This window comes from Leiobunum rupestre, chromosome 11 (genome assembly GCF_980474605.1).
Source record: "Leiobunum rupestre chromosome 11, qqLeiRupe1.1.hap1, whole genome shotgun sequence".
NCBI lineage: Eukaryota > Metazoa > Arthropoda > Arachnida > Opiliones > Sclerosomatidae > Leiobunum > Leiobunum rupestre.
In genome coordinates this window covers 32,113,619-32,140,619 of record NC_143394.1, presented here as the reverse complement: position 1 = coordinate 32,140,619, position 27,001 = coordinate 32,113,619, and the positions used below count along the sequence as shown (strand labels likewise).

General features: G+C 37.0%; 1 protein-coding gene across 19 annotated transcripts in view; it reads right to left on the bottom strand.

The window, feature by feature from the left end:
* The window catches only part of para (sodium voltage-gated channel paralytic), a 123,844-nt gene that overhangs the window by 42,784 nt on the left and 54,059 nt on the right, over positions 1 to 27,001 (bottom strand). For 16 of the 19 annotated variants that reach the window (XM_090163999.1, XM_090163998.1, XM_090164008.1 and 13 more), the window contains exon 2: positions 4,650 to 5,139. In XM_090163999.1, the coding sequence (XP_090020125.1) occupies positions 4,650 to 4,961 (312 nt within the window). In that variant the 5' untranslated portion in view covers positions 4,962 to 5,139. The remainder of the gene's footprint in view (positions 1 to 4,649; positions 5,140 to 27,001) is intronic. The other 3 variants (XM_090164002.1, XM_090164000.1, XM_090164001.1) reach the window with 2 other exon arrangements.

Here is a 27,001-nt window from a genome sequence, read left to right as displayed (position 1 = left end):
TTTTGTATCGTTTTATAAGAATGTAAAACTATAATGTAGATGGCAAATATATTTTTTTGAATTCATAAATATTAGTTTTGGTGTTTGACAAGGCGTATGACCCGAGGAAAATTTCGAAAAAAAGGGGTCCTATTTACAAACCAAATCTAAGCAATATCGCTTCCAATACTAGCTAATTTGCTATCCGATTCCCTGTGCAAAATACTGACACGTCATAAAGTGTCTGTCATATAATTTTATCATCCCATTAGTCTTGTTTTATCTATAAATTTGTGTTAATTTTAAATTTTTCCAACAATTTTCGGTTCAGCAAATAATCAGGTAAATTATCCCATTCCATAAAAATTAGTTGCTTCCATAACATCCCCATCAAAGTCAAATACAGATTTTGCGCCACCACCACTGAACCAAAGTTTCTAGCAGCGTGGGTTTTATAGAATTAAGCATTATAATATTTTAATTTCCTCTGACGTCACGGTAGTGGGCTACGGAACAAAATGGCTGCCCTAATTTTAATAACAAGTGGCCTTTTGTTACGGCAAATGTATCCTATTGTCCTAAATCAATATATAAATCGTTTCTATGGTAATACGTCGTGTATGACGTCATAAGCGAATCATATACCCTTTGACGCCACTTTCGACCTTTCCGAAAACGGGGTAACGTGGCAGCGAAGTTAAGGGCGGGGTGGTTCAATTTGAAATATGAGAGTATGAAATGAAATTAAAACTTAGCCATTCAAGACGTCACTGACCCCGAGGTATTCGCCATAACGAAAGCTTACTCTCGTTTCAACCTATCGGTTGCATCCCGAAGACAAATGCTTCATCCTTTGCCCTTAAGGCGCAATCTTCATTGGTCAAGAAGAGAGTACCCCACCCTGTTTTAAAATGTATCTCGCGGAAAGAGCGCTGTAAAAAATAGGTGGTGGCGGCGCGCTGGTTCTTGGCGCGGGTGGAATGAAGGGCCGAATTCTCTCATTAGGTCAAGCAAAGGCCGGACGCCGCCGCATTTAAGGCCTCCGCATCGCGCGCTTTTTCTCCGCTATGGCCCCAGAGTTATTGATGTTCTCCACGTAACCCACATTCCCCAGCTGGCCTCCACTCCATTCCCGGCCCCTCCTCGCGGCTCCCTCCCCCTTTATCGACCCCCTCGCGCCTATGTTTCGTGACGTCAACGTAGACCACCCGTCGCCCGCCTGGCCCGACTCTGTGTCGCCGCCTAGTACAATTTCTCTCGGCTCTATTTCCAAAGTGGACGAAAATCGGTAAACTTTTTAAGACCCTGCACATTCTTTTCGTCTTCTCCGTGTCGCCGGCGACATTAATGCCTAGCCCCCCGTTCCTCTCTTTCCCCCACGACCCACTTTGCCTATATTCTTTTATTTTATTTGGCCACTGTCTCTGATGGATTTAATTTAAAACCGTGTCACAAATTAATACCGGGACGACATGGCCTGTTTCTCTTACGTTTTTCCTATCGTTCTCTTAACGGGAAGCGGTTTCTAAGATTCAAACTCATTTTGGAACGGTTTGTTGGATTCTATTTGAAATTTTCATTGGCAAAAGTCGTTCCTATTTTTAACTTTCAAAAACTTCAATACCAAAATTTATTTTTAAAATAATGTCAAGTTTAGTCATTGACAATTTCTTTTTTATACCATAACTTTAACTACATTAATACCTTAATACCATAACCATAACTACCATAACTTTAACTACATTAATACCTTAATACCATAACTTTAACTACCATAACTTTAACTACATTAATACCTTAATACCATAACTTTAACTACCATAACTTTAACTACATTAATACCTTAATACCATAACTTTAACTACCATAACTTTAACTACATTAATACCTTAATACCATAACTTTAACTACGTTAATATCTTAATTCCATAACTTTAACTACGTTAATATCTTAATCCCATAACTTTAACTACATTAATATCTTAATACCATAACTTTAACTACGTTAATATCTTAATCCCATAACTTTAACTACATTAATATCTTAATCCCATAACTTTAACTACGTTAATAACTTAATACCATAACTTTAACTACAATAATATTGTTAAATTTTAAAAAAGCTGCTACTTCATGACATAGAAAAAAACTTTATTTTATTCGGAGCTTTCGGACCGTGGTCCTTCTTCAGCGAGTGACTGTTACAATAATATCTTAATACCATAACTTTAACTACGTTAATATTTTAATACCATAACTTTAACTACAATAATATCTTAATACCATAACTTTAACTACGTTAATATCTTAATACCATAACTTTAACTACTTTAATATCTTAATTCCATAACTTTAACTACGTTAATATCTTAATTCCGTAACTTTAACTACGTTAATATCTTAATTTCATAACTTTAACTACGTTAATATCTTAATTCCATAACTTTAACTACGTTAATATCTTAATTCCATAACTTTAACTACGTTAATATCTTAATTCCATAACTTTAACTACGTTAATATCTTAATTCCATAACTTTAACTACGTTAATATCTTAATTCCATAACTTTAACTACGTTAATATCTTAATTCCATAACTTTAACTACGTTAATATCTTAATTCCATAACTTTAACTACGTTAATATCTTAATTCCATAACTTTAACTACATTAATATCTTACAACCATAACTTTAACTACATTACTATCTTAATACCATAACTTTAACTATATTAAGATCTTAATACCATAACTTTAACTAAATTAATATCTTAATACCATAACTTTAACTACGTTAATATCTTAATACCATAACTTTAACTACGTTAATATCTTAATTCCATAACTTTAACTACGTTAATATCTTAATACCATAATTTTAACTACGTTAATATCTTAATGCCATAACTTTAACTACGTTAATATCTGAATACCATAACTTTAACTACATTAATATCTTAATACCATAACTTTAACTACATTAATATCTTAATACCATAACTTTAACTACGTTAATATCTTAATACCATAACTTTAACTACGTTAATATCTTAATACCATAACTTTAACTACGTTAATATCTTAATACCATAACTTTAACTACATTAATATCTTAATACCATAACTTTAACTACATTAATATCTTAATACCATAACTTTAACTACGTTAATATCTTAATACCATAACTTTAACTACGTTAATATCTGAATACCATAACTTTAACTACGTTAATAACTTAATACCATAACTTTAACTACGTTAATATCTTAAATGTGTATAAATGTATTGTTTTAATCAACAACTTGTTGATTTTTTGGCCTATTTTTGACCTACTACCCCTGTTGAAATGTTCCCCACGCGGCGCTAGGGTGTGTTGTGAGAAGCCAACATTTGGGATAAGCTCAGCTCCGCTAAGTCAAAAGGAGAAGCTTTTGAGTAACGTTTGTTTTAATTTGAAGCGTGCCATAAAACAAAGGGCGCCTTGTTTTTAAACAGCGGCGAACAGCTGCTCTCCCCTCGCGCCTCTTTTCCGGTAGGGGTCACCGCCACTGCGCGGGGAAGTGGCTATCTTTCCGAATGCAATGAGCCAGGAATGGATCAATAAGTGGGGGACACCTCCTCTTGGAAGAAGTTACTTAGGCGTAATGTAGGCCTAGGCTGCTTTACCTGCGTGGCTGGTTGTGAGCCCCTGAGCGCGCCTATAACCCGCTCGAGCGTGTAATATCGGAATTTTTGGCCCCTTTTCATTCTGAATTTCTTCCTTGAAAAGGCCGACATTTTCGGTTGAAACCTTGTTATGACGTTAAAAGATTTACAATATCTATTACCGGCGTGTTATTAAACGTCGTGGACAGAGATTTTTTTAGCCCGTATCAACGCTCTTGCCGATAATAATTAACTCGCGAAGTCTACTTTGAAAGGATCAGTTTTTTTATGGAATTTACTCTACACTCTTTATAGAATGTGACCTTTGACCTCATCCCAAATCTTTAATATTTAAAATAACGTCTTTTATTTAATTTGGGGTGGAGCATATTCGTAAAAACGGAAAACTTATTATAAAGTCGTAGACCGATTCAAAAATTGCGTACAGGAAAACGAACTTTGAAAGAGAAGTCATTAAAGGTTCGATTTTTACGCTTCAATTTATACGAGATGGCGTCAATTTAAATCTTTTGAAGGGAAAAGTCTAAACAACTTCTGCTTTATTTAAAAAAAATCTTCTAAGACTGTTTTAAGCAATGTTTCGTTTAAATAATATCAATATGAAAATATTTTTACTGGTTTTGGATAAATTAAAATGTTTACGTTTGAGACTGTTGGCGCCATCTGTAAAGACTGTAGGTATTTAAAAATTGTCCTCTAATGGCGGTGTCTTCGTGACAAACGTGTATCGGTGTATGTACTTCTTTTAAAGATTAATTTCGCGATGGTCATCGTGGAAGATTGGTTTTAAACTACACGAACACAGTGGCGTAGCCAGGGGGGGGGGGCGAAACGTATGGTCGTACGTACAAATATTTTTATATTTTTACTTTTTTTTCAATCGAAACAAAATCCTGGCTACGCCACTGCACGAAAATATCCCCCTTTGTAAGATTGTCGACTTAAGAGTAAGTACGTAAGAATGGTGGTAGTTGGACGGTGTGTTGTCGCGATGGTACTTACGGTTTTATTTTCGTAGAATTTATCTAAATCTTCTATAGGCGTAGCTATGAGCTCTGGCGGGAAGTCCGCGGCAATAAACCTTGGCAAGGGCATGCCGGCCTCTAAATTGGGGTCCGACCGCCGGATAGTCTCCATATGCTGAGGAATGTAGATGTCATCGGCTCCGGCCTGCGCGGCGGCCGCTTCGGCCTCTTTTTTGCGCGAGACTTCCTCCGCAATCCTGGCCTTGATGGCCGCTAGCGATTCCCTGGTGAAGGGACGGAACAGGGAGGTCACTTCGCTTTCCGCCGGATCATCGTCATTTGGCGTCATCGTCGCTGCGGTCGTGGCTCACGCACCACCACCACCACCCGAACGCGCTACCACCGGGAAGGAAACACGGAGGGAAGGCGACGGCTGCGGGACCCGACGGCGCCCACGACGCCCGAAGCTCCTAGTGGACGCTCTTCCGCGACGGCCTGCTGCTGGTCAGCGACCGCCACCCACGGGCCTGACACGAGCCGGACGGACACACGCCCCGGAGCCACCGCACCACGCGTTCACCGAGCCCAGACGTCACGTCCAGCGCCGTTATCCATCAGAGATTCCATCGCGATACGACACCAACGTCACGCGGATCACGGACGCGATCGAGACGATCCAACGAAGATTTATTTAGTCCATTTGAGAAGAAGGCAGATTGAAAAAAAAAGAGAAAAGAAAAAAGATCGTGTTAGCATATTTGAAAAATACCAAAGTGTATGTATGAGCTTAAAATAAGTTAAAAATCATGCCAAATTGCCAAGCGAGTGAGAGTAACGCGAACGTTGACTAACTTTGGGGTGCGATACTGTTTTCAATTAAATTAGGTAATCTTGTTTTTCAATACAGAAGTCACGCGCGTAAACCCTCCATTGTTCTAAATAAGCTTGTAGTTGTTTCCCAATAAACCGAGTAGAGACCCCACCCTGCCCAACAGTCGTAACAGTTCCTCGAAATCGAATAAGGTTGGTCAAACCGTGTCTTTGTCGGACACCAATGGCAATTACTTTTAAAAAATGGTCCGTTTTAACCCCTACTTGTATCAAACCCTGGCGCGGTTGGTAATTGGAAAAATCTAAGTAAGATTCGAGCTCGCTTTTGCATTTCATTCGCCGGGGTTGAAACTCCACACCAGTTAGCCAAATTCCTTTCGCCATAAAGCTGGTTAAAACGCAATTCGTATCAAATGACCTCAAATCCCCACGAATAGGTAAAAAAATCGTCGGCGGTGGCTCTCGTCTAGATTGGTCTGACGCCGGGTCGATTTCCCCGCGAACCCCCTCCCTCCGGCCGACGACGAAAAAGGAGGTGGCCCGCCCTCGTTTTTGCCCGTTGACGTCACGTTGCCCAGGCAACCAGATCCGCCGTGATTACCAAACTTAAAAATGGCGGGGGGGGGGGGTGTAGAAGAGTGCTATACGACGTTATGCCTCGTAGTGGAAAGCTAAAACTGCCCGAGTTGCAGTCTCTCGTCTCCATCGCCTTGTACACGATTCGGAAGTCAACATTTCTTCTCCAAATTTCGCTACACGCGACAGCCTTTTTAAACCCCGTAACGGACATTCTCAGTGGAATGTATTTATGCTGACAAATTGCCCGAGTATCGAGTGCCATTTACTATAATTTATCCCGCCTAATATATGTTTTAAGAAACTTGATAAGTAAAACCAGCTCTTTATAAAGTTTTATATTTGTGTTGGTAGAACAGTAAGTCTATAATATAGTTCCATGAGTTTGTCACTTGGGGGAATATTTTACTGAGAGCTAGTATCGGAGTGACGTAATCGCAAGAAGAAAATATCCCCCTAGCGAGTTGCTGGGGAAGGCTACGTGTGACGCGTTAGCAAGCCGACGCAAAACGCCGACGAAGCCCGTAATGCAGTCTGTCTCGCGAATAGCTCTCAGTAATACTTTTGCATGTGAAGAATAGGAAGTGTCACGCTTACGTAACAATACTATACACTTATGGTAGAACTTTTTGATAAAATAGGGATGTATCCCCGTACCGTAGTTAGCGTTTCCAACCAATAAGCGGATCCCACCCTGTCACGGCGACTAGCTCGTGGCACCATCCCTAAATTCATTGCTGAACTATTAATTAGTTAAGGCTGGCTTTCACTAGGACCAAAATGGCACGACGGCGAGCTTCGACGCGTAAAATTTGTATTAGGCCTAACGGGGATTTTTTGCGTCGACGTTCACCGCTATGGCGTTTTTGCCCAAGTGAAAACCAGCCTTTAAGCTCTCTGAATTCTAGAATCGGTCGTCAACAAAGAATCTAGAGATGGCGGTAGTGTAAACCGAACTTCTGCGGCTATTACGGGAATTTACTTTAGGTTGAATTTCTGATATATTTTTTACCAAGCTAGCTAGTGGAAAGTTTTCTTACTGCGAGAGACACTTTATTTCAAATGGAATCAAATTTGCTGAAAAACTCCGGCAGAGAGAACAATTTAGGGGGCATGAAGATGACTTCAATAACCGCCATCTACCGACTTTAAAAATAACTATGAGGATGGTACTTTTTCACAACAAAGAGAAGCGTGAACTGACGTCATAGCAGGGGCGTAGGAACCGGGAGGGGCAGGGGGGGGCAATGCCCCTCCCTAGAATATTGCTGGGAGGGGCAACTTATGTTATTGCCCCCTCCAATCTTTGGTCAGCTGAAATCTTCAAAAGACTCAAATTATCATTTTAAAAGCATATAAAACTTATAGAACCTCAACTGTGTTTAAATTTCAGTCTTTTCCCGCCAATTTACATAGTAGTAAACAGTACACACGCATTCGGAGAAGCTACACTAAAAATTAAAAACCATTCTCCAGACCCCTTTTCGTTTATCTTTGCCCCCTCCAACTTCTAGAACGTTCCTACGCCCCTGCGTCATAGGTCACCAAGGTCACGCTGAGGTATGACGTAAAAGTACCATCCTCTTCCGTTTTTTCGTCTATGTCAGATATTATTGAAACTCGCTAATTGAACCAGGATTTAGCGTTTATCGTCGCGATAATTGTAAGTCCTATTAAGACTCGTAACTGCACCGGGGGGAGGGAGGGTTGACGTTTAGGGGCTTTCTTACACGAAGGTAGTTCCTCAACAAAAGGGCGATTGAAAGGGACTGCGTGGTCTTCTAGCCTGGCATCCTCCACTTGGAAGAGAGGAGAGTGTCTCGTATAAAAACGAGATCCCCGCCTGAGCCAAGAAAAATGAGGTTTTGGGCCGTAAGTGGATGATATGACCTAGTTACGACGGTCGCCGCCACTGGTACCCTTCGTTTTTGGGCGCCGAGTCCCGTCGTCGCGTGGCGCTACCATCGATTCCACGCGTTCTTTCGCCGTATCGATTTTAACGCCCTCTACGTATATTCCGCGTCTTCTTCGAACGGCGTTGGCCGTACCCGCGCCCTTCGCACTATCCCGAGTACGGCCAACTCTGGCCGGGCGGAAGGGAAATGGCCGGCCGAGAAAATGAGGCGAGGGTAAACAAATCTTGACTAAAATCCCAATTGGTGCGCGTCTCGAATATCGCTGGCAGCTTGGAGAGAGGGTATTTACTCCTGAACTCTTTCTACTTGACTCTGTGGGAGTAAGAGAGTCTACTTGGGCCACGTCGATGATTAAGCCCCGGGACTCGATGCGCCGCTGATGAATGATCAGGGTCGAGCCTAAAATAATTGCGCCGCGGGAGAATACACTCTTTAATATCTTTCTCTCTCGGTCCCAGGATCGTTCCCACTTCACTCAGCCCGCGTACGACGACGCTATATCCTCGTTATTAACCACTATCGACTCTCTCGCTCTCTAGAGCAAAAGATGCCCTAACGACCATTTTTAAGCGCTTGATTTATTATGTTTTTATCAATGGGTACTCTGCGTGTTTAGAGGGCACTGGTTTGTGCATTTTCATTTATGAGTTATTCGTTATTTTTATTCTGCTTAAATGGAAACAAATATTACTAAAGACATCAAGTTCTGATAAATTTTGGCTTAATAATCTTCTGGGATTATAAGGTGAAATTTTATTCTAATCAAAAACGCCACGAAAACCTTTCCACTATGAAAGAAACCAAGAGCGTATTTAGGTTACTGAGTAAGTACGAAACGACGGAAGTTATAAGTACTATCTAGGTCATTACATTGGAACAGTAACGCCATCTGTTGCTGCCATGTTTTAAAATATTTTTATATTCACGATAAATTGAGAATCAACCAGTTATTTTATTTATGATTAATTAAATTAATTATATCGTTAAAATTCAGCTTTTTTAAAGTTGCGCTAACTAAATTAAGAGCTAAATTTTTCACTAACTAATCGAAAGATAAACGACCACGTTCTTACAATCGATACCAGATGGCGTTATTAGGTTGAGGAAATTGGGAGATTTCGTTTGAGAGAGGAACTTAGGTATTACGCTAGTAAGGTAGACACGTACGTTCTCAGTAACCTAAATAGGTTCTCGAAGGAATTTAGCTCCATGTTTTTGAGCACCTATTTCGAACTTTCCAACCACAGCCATTCGTTCATCCTCGCTATAATGGAACAATGTATAAATCGCGGCGGAGTCGGCCGTAGGAGAGTATGTCCGGTGTAAGATAGGGGAAACCAGCATCTTCGAAAAATATTATTAACATATTTGGAGGTTTTTCAAAGGAAAACTCGTAAACATGGTGGCGAGGCGACACAAACGCGTGTCGTAAACTCTCTACGCTTTTTGACTTTATAATTCAAGATGCTTCTAAAATGGCTTATATACTAGTACAGCTTTCCAACAGAGAAAAAATAATTTGAGCGGACTGCGCTAGGTAAAAATATTCCTCCATTTTCTGACTCGCTATACTATAGTAGGGTATATATTTCCTTTTAAAAAAGGATTTCAATCGACGGGGACTTTTACTCATTTATTTTTTGAAGATAGACCTAGTCTAAGCCTACCGCAAGTTTTTTCGCCAGAGCACTTGCTGTTTCCTGGAAATTTTCCGTTTTTCAGAAACTTTACTTTTTTTAGTTTCGCCTTAAAGGAGAACTGTCACCACCCTCAAATTGGTTCAAAACCATTTAAATGGATAGAGGACGTCCGAAAATGGTTATACAAAAATTTCATGTTAATATTTCCAATATTTGATTTATTATAAGCAACCAAATTTCGTGTTTTATTCCCCCGACTCGAGAATCTCCGAACCGATTGGTTGAACCTACCTGCAGCGCCATCTCGTGAACAAAATATTTTTTCCGAGGTTTTATCGTTTTTCGGTCGGAACTGTCGTCTGCTACGAGATTCTCCTTGGCTTTTTAACCTAGCTATATTTTAAGATTGTAGTTAATCGTGTTTTTAATATGAATAAAAACACGATTAACTACAATCATCTTACACGCCGCCATTTCTCAAATTTTTGCCGCTACATTCCTTTGGCGCTGCACGTAGGTTCAACCGCGATTTCTGAAATTTTTTTGATGTAGGTTGCGGAAAAAGTAGCGTAACTTTTTAAATACTTTTCCAATAACTATAAAATTTCAGGGACATAATTATTAATATATTTTCTATCTTTCTGTAAAAAAACCTCGTAAATTTTGGTTTATTCTTTAATAGTATATTTAATATCTAAATTGTTTCTATAGCAATAATTTTATTCAATTCCAATATTACTTGTTTTGAAATATTTTAAAATATCAAACGCTATTTCTAAACTTTTTGGCGTAAGATTAATTAATAATTTCTTTATTTACGAAAATGATCGATTGGTGTTTAGAGCTGCTTCGAGGAAATTTCTCCCCCCCCCTCCACATAATCAATATATAGCTAATGGTAGTTATTAGTAAATTGAGCGTACTAGAAGTCTAGAACGGCTATATCGTTGCCTTTATGGTAATACGCACATTTTTGAGTACTTTTTCTTCCACTATAGAAAGTGAGAAACTCTTGACATAAAAGTTTGAAATATTTCCTGGTTAATATTTTGTTTCGGTATTACCTAAATCGTGTCCAGGCTTTCCGATTTAATTAAAATAATATTTAAATTTAGTTATCAATATTTGGTGGTTTATCGAGGGGAAAACCACTCCTGTAATCATAAGGAATTGAACACCTCCTAATTGTTAAATAGGATTAAGTCATTATTAAATCGAATTAAAGCAGAAAGTTGTGATTAAATCGGATTAAACCAGCAATAGTCATAATTAAATCGAATTAAAGTTCATTAAATCATTAATAAATCGAATTAAATCATGATTAATTCGGATTAAACCAGCAATAGTCATGATTAAATCGGATTACATCATGATTAAATCGGATTAAATCATTAATAAATCGGATTAAATCATGATTAAATCGGATTACATCATGATTAAATCGGATTAAATCATTAATAAATCGGATTAAATCATTATTAAATCGGATTAAATCATGATTAAATTGGATTAAATCATGATTAAATCGGATTAAATAATTAATAATTCGGATTAAATCATTATTAAATCGGATTAAATCATTATTAAATCGGATTAAATCATTATTAAATCGGATTAAATCATTATTAAATTGGATTAAATCATTATTAACTTGGATTAAATCATTATTAAATCGGATGAAATCATTATATCGGATTAAATCATTATTAAATCGGATTAAATCATTATTAAATCGGATTAAATCATTATTAAATCGGATTAAATCATTATTAAATCGGATTAAATCATTATTAAATCGGATTAAATCATTATTAAATCGGATTAAATCATTATTAAATCGGATTAAATCATTATTAAATCGGATTAAATCATTATTAAATCGGATTAAATCATTATTAAATCGGATTAAATCATCATTATTAAATCGGATTAAATCACGATTAAATCGTATTAAAATCCAATCTATAGCTTTAACTGTATTAAGATTAAATCATGAGTAAAAATGGTTGATAGGGTTTTGTTTATGACTCAGTCTTCACGGGATTTTAGCTAGTAAATCTATTAAATAGAAGTGAAATCTATAATTTGGAAATTTGAAACCTTGATATTTTTGGTGCCTATTGGCTTATTTGAAACGCGAAACTGACTGTTTTTACGGATTGTATACCATTGGACCGAAATCCCATTCGTCCGAATGTACCATTCAACCGAAATCCAATCGCGGATTTCATTCAATATAACGTTAGTGATACATTTTTATATATCGTAGGGTACGTGACGATAGTATATCTAATTTGGACTAAACTATGTCTTAAATATTTATTATTTCGTACCGATGTGTATTTTTATACCTTTTTCCCTTGAAATTCGATATTTCCGGGTTTAATTTTTGAAAATAACCTTGATAAGACCCGACGTGAAATAGTTGCCTACCATATCTAACCTAACCTAACCCAACCCAACCCAACCCAACCTAACCTAACCTAACCCAACCCAACCCAACCCAACCTAACCTAACCTAACCCAACCCAACCCAACCCGAACTAACCTAATCCAACCTAACCCAACCTGAACTAACCTACCCGAAGTGAAAACGAACCAGATTTAAATTCCTCATTCAACCGAATCCCGCCATGTTGGGCTATAAACGAAAATACTTTTCGGTTCAATGGGATTCGGTCGAACGGGATTCGGTCCAATAGTATACAACCTTTTTACGCTTTGGTTCAAATTACGAAGTCGCGGTGGTATTAAATATTCGTAACTTATTACATATAGTTCGAGGTGGCGCTCGCTGGACTTAATTGCCCTATGAGGGGGTGGCAGTATAGGCCGCGATATTGGAAACATCCTTCCACGTTAAATCAGCTCGATACGAATCGCCGTAATTTTGATTTGATCAAAGCTAAATAAAATGCGCTTTTCTCATTGCGGTACCCTATAATTGGCGAACGCGATTTCTCCAGCTCAGGCCCTATACGGTATCGATTCGGGACGAGGGCGATTGTCCTTTATCTGGTCACGCCACGTAGCGGCGGCGGCCATCCATAAATATCCCTCTTTAGCGCTTTCCTAGAATTACGCGAGTCGCCTTATTTGTTTTTCACGCGGAATGCCAATTACAAGCTCGCGGGATATTGGGTCCCCCCCACCCGAAGCCGAAATAGCCCAATCGAATTGATCTCCGGATATGACGTACTTTCCAGACGTCACGCTCTCCATCCGCCGAAATCGCCGACTCGTTCCGATTCTTGAACTAAGCCGTTCCTTTTTCTCGAATGACGACGACCATTTTTATCCAATTTCTCTCTATGTCGGCTCGGCTTATTAAGATTGTCCTCGATAAGGTCCCGCGGGACAGGGGGGGGACACACGGGGGGACTGCATTAGAGGTTTGGTCAAGGTTGGGTAAGCCTTTGTCGATTATTTTCATCTCGCATTTAATTATCGGCAATTTCTGGCCGCTCAAAGACTAATGAGGTTTTCTAGTGTCGTCAATACATATTTATTTCCATCTTTTATTTAAGTACGGCATTTATAAGTTAGCTATCCGCAACTGGTCTCTCTGAAAGTGAAATCAACTAAATATAACATTTTCTATATGTTCGAATAGAACCATAAGCCTATCAACCCTAAGTTTGAAACGCGCATAGCGCCCTTTGTACCACCACTGGACGGGCGAAAAAGAAGAAATCGGGCGATAGTATCGGCACCTGGTAGAGATAAATTGAAGCTTCTTCCTTCCCCCTTTCTTTCTCTACGCACCTCTCTCTTACTAAAGCAGCTGGCATCATGCATTGCGAGACGCGTTACGTTTCTCTTTTCCGCCACCGGGTGGATTTAGCGCTGTACTTTCGACAGTCGTTAGCTTGAACCAACACTGCCTTCGATTCAAACTTAGGGTTGATAGGCTTATGATAGAACAAATATTTCCAGTTATTGTCGTTAACGTTTAATATTCTTCGAAATAAACAATTGTTTTTCGATTGCTGATGTTACCTTTGACCTTTTCTATATTTCTATTACAAATCTATTAGCAACTTATAGTTAGGGGGAAACTCGCTAAAGTTCAAAGGTTGAAGCGGGTTAAATACGTATAAGGGACCATTATACCTAGGTATCTTTTCGAGTAGTAGAAATTAATAGTAGTAAGTTTGGCTTTTGATCGCTCGTGTAAGTAAAACCCCGTCTTGGGAAATTGTAACCGAACGAATCTCATAAAAGCCATCCGGTATACGGGTGGAAAATCAAATTTCAGTGTAGGTCCTCCCATGTGCCCTGGCTTCTAGGGTTCTTTGGCACGCTTCAGTTACTTTTGGGATTCACCGTCAAAGCGCCCTTTGAGAATACGGGGATCTATCGATGCGTTAGCGCTACGTCCGGTTGACTTGGTATACCCCCTCGGAACTATCTGTAGCTATAGCGGTTTTCTCCATATTAAAGGCTCTAGGAAAAGCTGAAACTCTCCGCTTTAGAAACACCGTAAAGTAGGTGGAACCATGTGAATATTACTAATCAAGTTTGTGTCGCCTCTATTAATTTCCCCGACTGTTGTCCAGCTTATGAACCGCTGTCGTTTACAACAAATAATACCTAAACTATCGTGGACATTATCACGTTAGGATAATATACAGGGTGTTTCAAAAGGTTATGCAAGAATTTGAAGGAGTTGTAGGGGGTGAGTTGAGAAGTATGCCTGTTTTTCCCCATTTTCCTACGATGAGTTAAAAGAGCGCCAGAAAGCTTCAAAGTGTGGCCTTCTAGCCAGTGGAAGTAGGCTGCAACAAGCGCAAAACCAAGTAGCAGGGACTTTAAATACTGTTTAAGGGGGAAGAATACAGTAAAAGCCTCTTTTTCGTTCAAGCTGAACGTTTCTGTTTTAACAATTACATAATCGAATTATATTTTTCTTATTAGGCTGAACCTTCCTCTAGTGCTTGAAATAATTTTGATAATTCTAATATCAATAGTTAACGAGATATAAGGTCCTAACTAAAGGGTAGTTTGGGCGCTTGCTCAGCTTGCTTAGCTCCGGGAGTCCAAATTAAAACGTAATAACTTAACTTTACTTTTTCACGCTGGTTACCTATCACACGAACCCAAACCTTAATATTCGAATTTCCCTGCTGTTTGGTTTTGTGCTTGCTGCAGCCTACTTCCAGGGGCCAGGAAAATGGGGAAAAACAGGCATACTTCTCAACTAACCCCCTACAATTCTACAATTCCTTAAACTTTTTGCATAAACCCGGCTTAAGTCAAATTATTACCGGATGTGAGTAAACCTAACATATCTCCAGTTCCAGGTTTCAGTACTAATTTCAATTTATATTTATTTATACCTTATTAGCCTTTTAAAGTACCCAGTTTGATGTATACTGGAACTTTTTGTTTCAATTTCACCAGCTTAAAGGTATTGTAAGTCGCTAGATGACTGGAGCCTAAGGTGGTGCCTTGGGTATTAGCCTAGCTGATTATTATTATTATCTATAAATGTAAATATTGAACTGACAGTCCTAATTTTGTACTTTTGGGGGTATATTCAACAATAATTAAAGATATGTTTAATGAAGGATTGCCAGAATTAAATAAATTTGATTTACCTGACCGAATAATTAGTAACCAAATTGTGATTTAAATTGCATCTGATACTTCTATGTAAGCAATGTCAATTCAGAACAAACCAAATTTAAATGACTAATTAAATTGAAATTATATTAATTTATATTTTCGTTTTACATAACCAATGTATCCAAATTATTATTAATTTTCCTAGTAAAAATCAATAAAAATCAAATTAAATCCGATTTAAATCAAATAAATTTTTAATCGAAAACTCAACGTCAATGTTCTAGTTAGAAACATAATATTTGTCACGAACAAAATATAGTGTTATCTATATTAAAAGGGATTAATTATGCTTTGACGATAAACATAGAGGTTGCGATGACGTAATCAGTGACGAAGTTTGATGATATTGATTTGCATTTGCGTCCAATTTAATCTAATGATTGAGCAGTCGTAACATTGTATCTGAGAGACCCACCGTCAAGCGGTATTGAGGCGTTACAAGAACAATATAGCGCCTGAAAGCAAAAACCGTGTACCGTGAATTACGTGGTTTTTCGCCATAAATGTTTTGTCTGATACTAGTCGGCTGTCCCATGGCAAAACCTTTTAACTAACACGATCGTAAATTTGAGATATTTGACTTTTTCAAAACCTAAGTTATAAGATTTTAACGTGGTTTTTAATGCGAAAATTATAAAATCCAAAACCATTTTTTAAGTCATAAATAGTTAAATATTTATGACTTTTACCTGAAACTTTTACAGTACTTTTGTACATGCCTTAGTAATACTGATGCGTAAAAATCTAATTTTTCACAAATTTGTTGGTTAGAAGGTTTTGCCATGGGGCAGCCGCAGTGGCCAAAAACCGCAATCTTTTTATTTTTACAGAAATTCGTAAATTTTGTAATAAAGGAAGTGCTTTCGCTATTCATTCAAATATTTCAATTAAAAAGGGCCTTTATTCCAAAATATGTCACGTGCTTTTTGGTCCAGGTCGAAGGTCATAAAAATCTAAACAAGGTACGAGTTTGTAGGGCATGTAAAAGCGACTCGGAGGACACGAACCGTGTTTATATCACATTTAGATCCAATTCGGGAAAGGCTCCCAAAATCCCCAGGTTGGCAACGCTCTCTCTCTTTCCAGGTAGGTACCGGCTCGTCTCTCATTGGGGCTTGGGTGTGGTTACCCGGGGCTGGAGTGTGTAATTCCCTGAGCGAGCTCCGGGGCCCCCTCCGCCTTATTAAAGGTTTTCTCTAGCAACCTGTAGATGGCGTTGGACGACAACGAAGGGTTTTACCTTATCGACGCGGCTGACAAGGATACCGTGTAGCGCGCGTGTCCAGCGAAAAATATTAAGACAAGCCGAGTTCATATTTAGCCAGTTTCTCGTATATCGCTTTATAATGTAGAGCTCGCATGTGGAGAACAATTAGAAGAGAAACTGCGGGCTTCCCGGGGGGGGGGGAGGCCCTTACTTACTTAGAAAGAAACCCGGGGGGGCAAAAAAGAGGGGGCGCGTTTATAAGAAGAGAAAGGGGAGAGGGGGAGTGAAAATTGAGCTTAACGATTAGTCCATTGTGTGTACGTTGCAAGCCGCCCGTTGTGAGTGGATACACTTTTCGATTATATCAACGTACCCCTTCTCAAACCACCCCTCGACGACCCTCCAAATAAAATGAAACCCCCTCTTAACTTAATGACGTATACTGAGAAATTTGTCTTAGAAATTTATTTGTATTTCCCATTTTGAAGTCGCCGTGGTATTGATAGGCGAACATTTTTTTATCAGTTTTAAATCGATTCTTAGCCCTGGAAGTCATTAAACTGAATATGCAGGCTACCGTTCTGATTTTCAGGTTATTACGCAATCAAGGTTTAGTTCAACACAGAGCCCTAAAATGTTTATAATATGTCCAAGTCGAAATAAACTACTATCAAAGACGGTAATATATTATTATGAAAGAAATTTAGAACCACTTTTGCGTTCGATTTGCGAATTCAAGTCGGAAAGGGAATTAATGCAATTGGAAGGGTCCTACTTATAGTTTTTTTGTTACTTATGAGGCTACTTATATTATATTTTGTATGTGAACACATTAAAAACATTTCTAACCATATTATGGTTTTCTTAGCAGCTATTATTATTGTACGAAAGTTTATCTTTGTAAAATTAACTTTTTTTTCTCGTGTGGATTTTAGGCCAGGAGATGGCTCTGATGTTAATTGAAAGCGTGTATTCGTTTAATTCGGCGGCGTGCCGAAGGGAATCAGCTTCTAAGGGAAAGAAGTCTTGGTTGGACCAACTCTATCCTAATTTTTACGAATCACATAGTAAAATGTTTCATCAATTTGTTTTTAAATATTGGTTCTTAAAAAGGTAGCCAAAATCTTAACTTTTCCAACTGAACCTCTTGTGGGAATCTGAACCCTATTTTTTCAACTGAACCTCTTTTGGGCATCTGAACCCTATTTTCCCAACTGAACCTCTTGTGGGCATCTGAACCCTATTTTTCCAACTGAACCTCTTTTGGGCATCTGAACCCTATTTTCCCAACTGAACCTTGTGGGCATCTGAAGTCTATTTTTCCAACTGAACCTCTTTTGGGCATCTGAGCCCTATTTTTCCAACTGAACCTCTTTTGGGCATCTGAGCCCTATTTTTCCAACTGAACCTCTTTTGGGCATCTGAACCCTATTTTTCCAACTGGCCAAAATGATTGTCCCTTATTTCTGTAACTGGATTTCATTTTACCAACTGCACCTCATTCTCCCAACCGCACCTCCTCCCAACCACGCCTCATTTTCCCAACCGCGCTTCATTTTCCCAACTGCGCCTCATTTCCCCAACTGCACCCCATTTTACCAACTGCACCCCATTTTACCAACTACACCCCATTTTATCAACTGCACCTCATTTTACCAACAGCACCCCATTTTACCAACTGCACCTAATTTTACCAACTGCACCCCATTTTATCAACTGTGCCTCATTTTCCCAACTACGCCTCATTTCCCCAACTGCGCCTCCTTCTCCCAACTGCACCCCATTTTACCAACTACACCCCATTTTATCAACTGCACCTCATTTTACCAACAGCACCCCATTTTACCAACTGCACCCCATTTTCCCAACCGCGCCCCATTTTATCAACTGCACCTCATTTTACCAACTGGTCAAAATGATTGATGGGGAAGCACCTCTATTTCTCCAAAATAGGATGTCCCTGGATATGCTAGTAGTTGTAACCGTAATCGGCGAGGGTCTTCTACTCTTAGTCTGCGGGGACCTGGTGGGTGAAATCCCTTCCATTACGGGGTTTATTTCAAGCAGGTGATTTTGGAAGGCGATTCATACCAATCAAAAGCCTTTCTCTATTGCCAGTCGCGCTTCGCAATCAATGGCGAGGTCGAGCCAAAGCTGATCAAGAGACAGAGTCAGAAGAGCGCCAAGACGATCCGATCGATGTCTCGCCACAAAAGCCGAAGAGATAGAGAAATAAACTGCAGCCCCGAAGAATCGAATATGACAACGAAACCTAGTTTCCAGTTGTACTAGAAGCGGAATTGTCCCGAAAAAGAGCGTTTTCCGCGGGTGCCAGGGAGCACATTTGTCGCGTCAACTCTATTATTGAGAATACGGAAACGGGAAATGTCCTCTCCGCTTGGCTCCGGGGCTCCGAGCGCCTCAATATCTGGCCAAACACCAGATAGTTCCCCCTCTCCTTCGAGTGTATATAGCTATATCTCTAAATGGCTTGGGTTTTTTCGCCCGCGTGTTTGGATGATACCTTTTATGTCAAGGATGGAAAAAGGCAACGCTCATTGAAGAGGAATCCTTTTCGCCCCTTTTTTATCCATCCATATCCGCGCCGGATTGCTGGCGTCAATGAAATTCCTTCGGGGAGGAATGGACAAAAATTTATTTTTAACAGTTGATCAGTTTCGAGTTACGCTTGATCTATTTGTTGATGATTTAACCAGGGTTTTGGTTTCACCGATCTGAAGTAGTCATTGGGTGTTTGAAATGTGATTTTGTTTGGGTTGTGATTGCCCACGGGGAGGGTAGGTAATTTCCGTAATCAGGAGTACATATCGCGGGTAATTACTTGAATTCATACGAGAAAATCACTGGCAATTATCGAAAGTTACAGAAAGACTGTAATAAATCAATGGAAAAAAAACTAAAAATTGTATGAAATCAATGATAATCATAGAACAGTTATAATTAATCATAGGTAATCGGAAATTTGTAATAAATCAATTAAAATCATAGAAAAGTTATAATAAATCAATGTAAATCATAGAAAAATTGTAATAAATCACTGGGAATCATTGAAATATTGTAATACTCAAATAGAATTCATAGAAATATTGTAATATAATCGAATGGAAATCATAGTAATATTGTAATATAAATGAATGGAATTCATAGTAATATTGTAATAAATCAATGAAACTCATAGAAAAATTGTAATAAATCAAAAGAATTCCTAGAAATATTGTAATATAAATGAATGGATATCATAAAAATATTGTAATATAAATGAATGTAAATCATAGAAATATTGTAATATAAATGAATGGATATCATAGAAATATTGTAATATAAATGAATGGATATCGTAGAAATATTGTTATTTAAAACATTGGAAATCATTGAAATATTGTAATAAATCAATGAAACTTCTAGAACAATTGTAATACATCAATAAACTTCTAGAAAAATTGTAATAATTCAATGTAATTCATAGAAAAATTGTAATAATTCAATGTAATTCATAGAAAAATTGTAATAATTCAATGTAATTCATAGAAAAATTGTAATAATAAAATGGAATTCATACAAATATTGTAATATAAATTAATGTAAATCATAGAAATATTGAAATATAAATGAATTTTAATCATAGAAATATTGCAATATAAATGAATGGATATCATAGAAATATTATTATATAAAACAATTGGAAATCATAGAAATATTGTAATAAATCAATGAATCTTCTAGAAATATTGTAATAAATCAATGAATCTTCTAGAAATATTGTAATAAATCAATAAAATTCACAGAAAGACTGCGAGATAACTCAAAGTTATTACTAAAATCAATAATCAGTTGTACAAAGGTTTAACTAGTGACTACCCTCGCAATTATCTTTGTGATCGTGTTCGCTCTATTTAGAATTACACGAATGGCTATATACGTTTTTGTGATTGGCTAAATGTAACTATTTCCGCGACGCTTTTCGATAGCTAGAGAGAGTCCGTCCGTCGGTCGCTGTTTCGGGTCGAGTTGCTTCCCTTTATACGCGCATGATTGCGCGACGCTCAGCTGCTGCTGCTGGTGGACTAGTTATTGATTCTTCAAGGCTCAATATGACGTCGCCAGCAAAGTCATTCTGCAGTGCGCAGGGCCTTTACACGGGCAATATTTGTGTCCGAAGATATTACGAAATCTTTCTGATTCTTATCTCTCCGTATTAAAACTACATTCTAATAATCAAACATTTATTTACAATTATTTATTTTCTTTATAGGATATTGTCTACCTTAATGGAAAATATTTATCTTTATGATTAGAAAAATATATTGGTTCAAAGAAGTACGCGTTAATAATTAAAATCAGGAAAACGTTTAGTTCATTTCAGACGAACTTGGTGTCGATTACTAATCAACGGATTTTTAAAGGGCTTTGAAGCAAATTATTTTGCCCATTTTAAGAGATTTCTTTAACGAATTTTAGTTTTCCTAAATTTATTAGCTTTCTCCGAGTGAATGTGGGTCTTTTGGTTTTTCAGAGGAATCTGAACTCTGCAGTATTTTTCAGAAACTGAATTAGATGGTTTTAGTCCATGGGCGATGATTGGTAGTTACCATCCCACCCAAATAGATTTTTTAGTGTATATGGGTAGAAACAATATTTGATCTTCCGTGTAAAATATATTTCGTATTTAATCTATAATCATAATTATTGTCTCCATCTGGCGGCGAAATATCTTTGATTGAAATTTGGGAAAAAAATTAAAATAATTAAATTTACTTTATTATTATACTTAAAAAAAATAAACTAAAACGAACTATACTTTAGGCTTTCGCCGTAAGTGATCAACGAATATCAAAATATTAATGAAACTCAATTTTTTTAACTGGATATATTCTTCCCCATAGTCTTTTTTTAAAGTAATAAATTTTTTGTATTTAAGAAATAAAGCTGCAAAAACCTAATTATGATCTGTCGCCCACCTGTCGCCTCCCACGTAATAGAACCATGCAATTCGAATTTTCGGAAAATAATTACACTTAGCACTTTATTTAAACAATAAAAAAATTTAATAAGAAATATAAGTGCTTGGAAATTACCATGAAAATTCAGTTTTCACTAATTTTGCGGGGAAAAAAATTAGATATTCTATATTTTTAATAAAATGCCCACGAAAAACATAAAATACAAGTTTTAAAATGTTTGGTATAAAAGACACCATTCAACGTAAAAATTCCCTAACGTTACGAGGAGATGAACAGTGGTCGATTAAACAAAAGGCCCAGAGCACCGCAAGTTGAGATCTGCCCTAACAATTCTCAAGCCTAGGGGCCCGGCTCGTAATTAATCCGCCACCGGAGACGAACAATTTTAATTTAATTAACGGACAGTATCAGCGTTTTCGATTTGGGCCACGCCTGACGTGTCCATCTACATTATCTGGCCATGAATCCTCCCAGTAATGGTAGTATACATTTCTAAAATGACCAGTTCATAGATAAACTAAGTTTTTATAAATGGGTATTTTTGTGGTATTTCTTCGTAGTAAATTTGTAAAAAATATGAACGGTGCATCCTAGTAGTATTGAAACCCGAGTAAGGGTAGTTTAGATATTCTAAATTGACCAGTACATCGATAAAATCGATAAACTAGCTTTCATAAATGGGTATTTTTCTTCGTAATAAATATCTCAAAAGTTTGAACGGGGCATCCCAGTAGTATCGAAACCCGAGTAATGGTAGTTTAGATATTCTAAAATGACCAGTACATCGATAAACTAGCTTCATAAATGGGTATTTTTCTTCGTAGTAAATATCTCTAAACGCATCCCAGTAGTATCGAAACCCGAGTAATTGTAGTTTAGATATTCTAAAATGACCAGTACATCGATAAACTAGCTTCATAAATGGGTATTTTTCTTCGTAGTAAATATCTCTAAACGCATCCCAGTAGTATCGAAACCCGAGTAATGGTAGTTTAGATATTCTAAAATGACCAGTACATCGATAAACTAGCTTCATAAATGGGTATTTTTCTTCGTAGTAAATATCTCTAAACGCATCCCAGTAGTATCGAAACCCGAGTAATTGTAGTTTAGATATTCTAAAATGACCAGTACATCGATAAACTAGCTTCATAAATGGGTATTTTTCTTCGTAGTAAATATCTCTAAACGCATCCCAGTAGTATCGAAACCCGAGTAATTGTAGTTTAGATATTCTAAAATGACCAGTACATCGATAAACTAGCTTCATAAATGGGTATTTTTCTTCGTAGTAAATATCTCTAAACGCATCCCAGTAGTATCGAAACCCGAGTAATTGTAGTTTAGATATTCTAAAATGACCAGTACATCGATAAACTAGCTTCATAAAGGGGTATTTTTCTTCGTAGTAAATATCTCTAAACGCATCCCAGTAGTATCGAAACCCGAGTAATGGTAGTTTAGATATTCTAAAATGACCAGTACATCGATAAACTAGCTTCATAAATGGGTATTTTTCTTCGTAGTAAATATCTCTAAACGCACCCCAGTAGTATCGAAACCCGAGTAATTGTAGTTTAGATATTCTAAAATGACCAGTACATCGATAAACTAGCTTCATAAATGGGTATTTTTCTTCGTAGTAAATATCTCTAAACGCATCCCAGTAGTATCGAAACCCGAGTAATTGTAGTTTAGATATTCTAAAATGACCAGTACATCGATAAACTAGCTTCATAAATGGGTATTTTTCTTCGTAGTAAATATCTCTAAACGCATCCCAGTAGTATCGAAACCCGAGTAATTGTAGTTTAGATATTCTAAAATGACCAGTACATCGATAAACTAGCTTCATAAATGGGTATTTTTCTTCGTAGTAAATATCTCTAAACGCATCCCAGTAGTATCGAAACCCGAGTAATTGTAGTTTAGATATTCTAAAATGACCAGTACATCGATAAACTAGCTTCATAAATGGGTATTTTTCTTCGTAGTAAATATCTCTAAACGCATCCCAGTAGTATCGAAACCCGAGTAATTGTAGCTTAGATATTCTAAAATGACCAGTACATCGATAAACTAGCTTCATAAAGGGGTATTTTTCTTCGTAGTAAATATCTCTAAACGCATCCCAGTAGTATCGAAACCCGAGTAATTGTAGTTTAGATATTCTAAAATGACCAGTACATCGATAAACTAGCTTCATAAATGGGTATTTTTCTTCGTAGTAAATATCTCTAAAGTATGAACGGGGCATCCCAGTAGTATCGAAACCCGAGTAATTGTAGTTTAGATATTCTAAAATGACCAGTACATCGATAAACTAGCTTCATAAATGGGTATTTTTCTTCGTAGTAAATATCTCTAAACGCATCCCAGTAGTATCGAAACCCGAGTAATTGTAGTTTAGATATTCTAAAATGACCAGTACATCGATAAACTAGCTTTCATAAAGGGGTATTTTTCTTCGTAGTAAATATCTCTAAACGCATCCCAGTAGTATCGAAACCCGAGTAATTGTAGTTTAGATATTCTAAAATGACCAGTACATCGATAAACTAGCTTTCATAAAGGGGTATTTTTCTTCGTAGTAAATATCTCTAAACGCATCCCAGTAGTATCGAAACCCGAGTAATTGTAGTTTAGATATTCTAAAATGACCAGTACATCGATAAACTAGCTTTCATAAAGGGGTATTTTTCTTCGTAGTAAATATCTCTAAAGTATGAACGGGGCATCCCAGTAGTATAGAAACCCGAGTAAGGGTAGTTTAGATATTCTAAAATGATAAACTAGCTTTCATAAATAGGTATTTTTCTTCGTAATATCTCAAAAGTTTGAACGGGGCATCCCAGTAGTATAGAAACCCGAGTAAGGGTAGTTTAGATATTCTAAAATGACCAGTACATCGATAAACTAGCTTTCATAAATGGGTATTTTTCTTCGTAGTAAATATCTCTAAACGCATCCCAGTAGTATCGAAACCCGAGTAATTGTAGTTTAGATATTCTAAAATGACCAGTACATCGATAAACTAGCTTCATAAATGGGTATTTTTCTTCGTAGTAAATATCTCTAAACGCATCCCAGTAGTATCGAAACCCGAGTAATTGTAGCTTAGATATTCTAAAATGACCAGTACATCGATAAACTAGCTTCATAAAGGGGTATTTTTCTTCGTAGTAAATATCTCTAAACGCATCCCAGTAGTATCGAAACCCGAGTAATTGTAGTTTAGATATTCTAAAATGACCAGTACATCGATAAACTAGCTTCATAAATGGGTATTTTTCTTCGTAGTAAATATCTCTAAAGTATGAACGGGGCATCCCAGTAGTATAGAAACCCGAGTAAGGGTAGTTTAGATATTCTAAAATGATAAACTAGCTTTCATAAATAGGTATTTTTCTTCGTAATATCTCAAAAGTTTGAACGGGGCATCCCAGTAGTATAGAAACCCGAGTAAGGGTAGTTTAGATATTCTAAAATGACCAGTATATCGATAAACTAGCTTTCATAAATGGGTATTTTTCTTCGTAGTAAATATCTCTAAACGCATCCCAGTAGTATCGAAACCCGAGTAATTGTAGTTTAGATATTCTAAAATGACCAGTACATCGATAAACTAGCTTCATAAATGGGTATTTTTCTTCGTAGTAAATATCTCTAAACGCATCCCAGTAGTATCGAAACCCGAGTAATTGTAGTTTAGATATTCTAAAATGACCAGTACATCGATAAACTAGCTTTCATAAAGGGGTATTTTTCTTCGTAGTAAATATCTCTAAAGTATGAACGGGGCATCCCAGTAGTATAGAAACCCGAGTAAGGGTAGTTTAGATATTCTAAAATGATAAACTAGCTTTCATAAATAGGTATTTTTCTTCGTAATATCTCAAAAGTTTGAACGGGGCATCCCAGTAGTATAGAAACCCGAGTAAGGGTAGTTTAGATATTCTAAAATGACCAGTACATCGATAAACTAGCTTTCATAAATGGGTATTTTTCTTCGTAGTAAATATCTCTAAAGTATGAACGGGGCTTCCTCGAAAACACTAACCGGGTTGAAGAGAGTACACCACGTCTGTATAACGTAGAGGAGAGCTTTAGCTATTATTTCGTTCACAAACAGTGACACGAAAATGAAGCGAAGTGACATTAGCTCCCGGATGACTTGATACTACGAAACCACACCCTGGGAGGGAAAAAACTTCTCTTCTCGGAACACATACAACGGCGAAATATGAAAAACATATTATATATATTAACGATTATTCGCAATAAAGACGATATAAAATATTATATTCTTTGCAGCTTTCGTGTCTGGATATTGATCGTTAAAAGCCTTTATACTTTATTTATTGTTCCTGAACGCATGCGTTGTTACTTTCAGCCTCCCATTGTACGTATTAAAAAGTATTAGAAACTAAAGGCGTTGGAAATATGGCTTTAATTGTGTTTGTGTTTTAAATTGTCCAACTTTTGTAGTTCGATCGAAGTCAGAGTTGGAATTTTGTTCTTTTTCTTTTTTAGTAATAATTAAATTAATAGATTTTATTTAAATCGAATTATTATGATTTTATTGAATTTTATTGATTATCGTACAATAACTGGTTCTTTTTCATTATAACTGATTGATGCGTAACTTCTATCGATTATATAATCTAAAATTAAGTTAAATTTAATTAAACTTAATTAATTTACTTTTAATATTTTCGTTTTCTCAGATTTGCTATGTATTATAATTGTTTTAGAGTCTATTTTGGAGATTTTTATTCCGCCATTAAAATACATTGTGTTTAATATTTAAAATTACACTGTATTTAAATCTTGGTTTAAAACAAATTGAATTAAAACTGCTAACCCTGATTTAAACGCTCGTTGAACCGGATATGCTTATTTGGAAGGAACCTATTTCCTAAAATAAATTTAATTTAAAGTCAGCAAATTTGAAATTTCAGTTCAAGACAGAGTACACTAGATGGTAACTATTTCTCTGTCCCAGTGCAGTTACGAGCCAATTTCAATCGCTCCTTTTGTTGAACAGACAAAAGAACAAGTGGCCGGTAGCGTAGGTGTCAACAGTTTGGAATAGACGAATAGTTTCCACTAATAGTGACTATTTTAAAATATTTTCCACAGTAAAAAATAAATAAAAAAATTATTTCCTTTAATCCGTTATAAATAGCAGTATCATATTCAGATTCTGTATTTTAAATAAAATAGGTTTTCCCTAATTACACTTCTTGGTGTTGGAAATGAATACTACAAAGTGTAGGCGTTAAAATTGTCGACTTGCAATGGCCGTTGAACGTGCTAAAGAGGGCTCTAGGCTCTATTTTTAGAAATGCAGTGTCTCCAACCAAAGAGAATTCAATAAGAACCGCCCAGTTTCCTTTCCCGTGACAAAAACGACAGATAGATACTTTAAAACTGCTCTATAATAGTCCCCTTCTGTTGAGAAAGCGACACCAAACGTAGATTTGGAAGATCTATAAATTTCGTTCTCTGCGTGGCCTAATTATCAAAAGTCGCTTAATATTTCTGTCGGCTTCCGCTAGATGTAGCTATCGCTATCTAAGTATTCGCGTCGGAAAATTGTTCTTCTG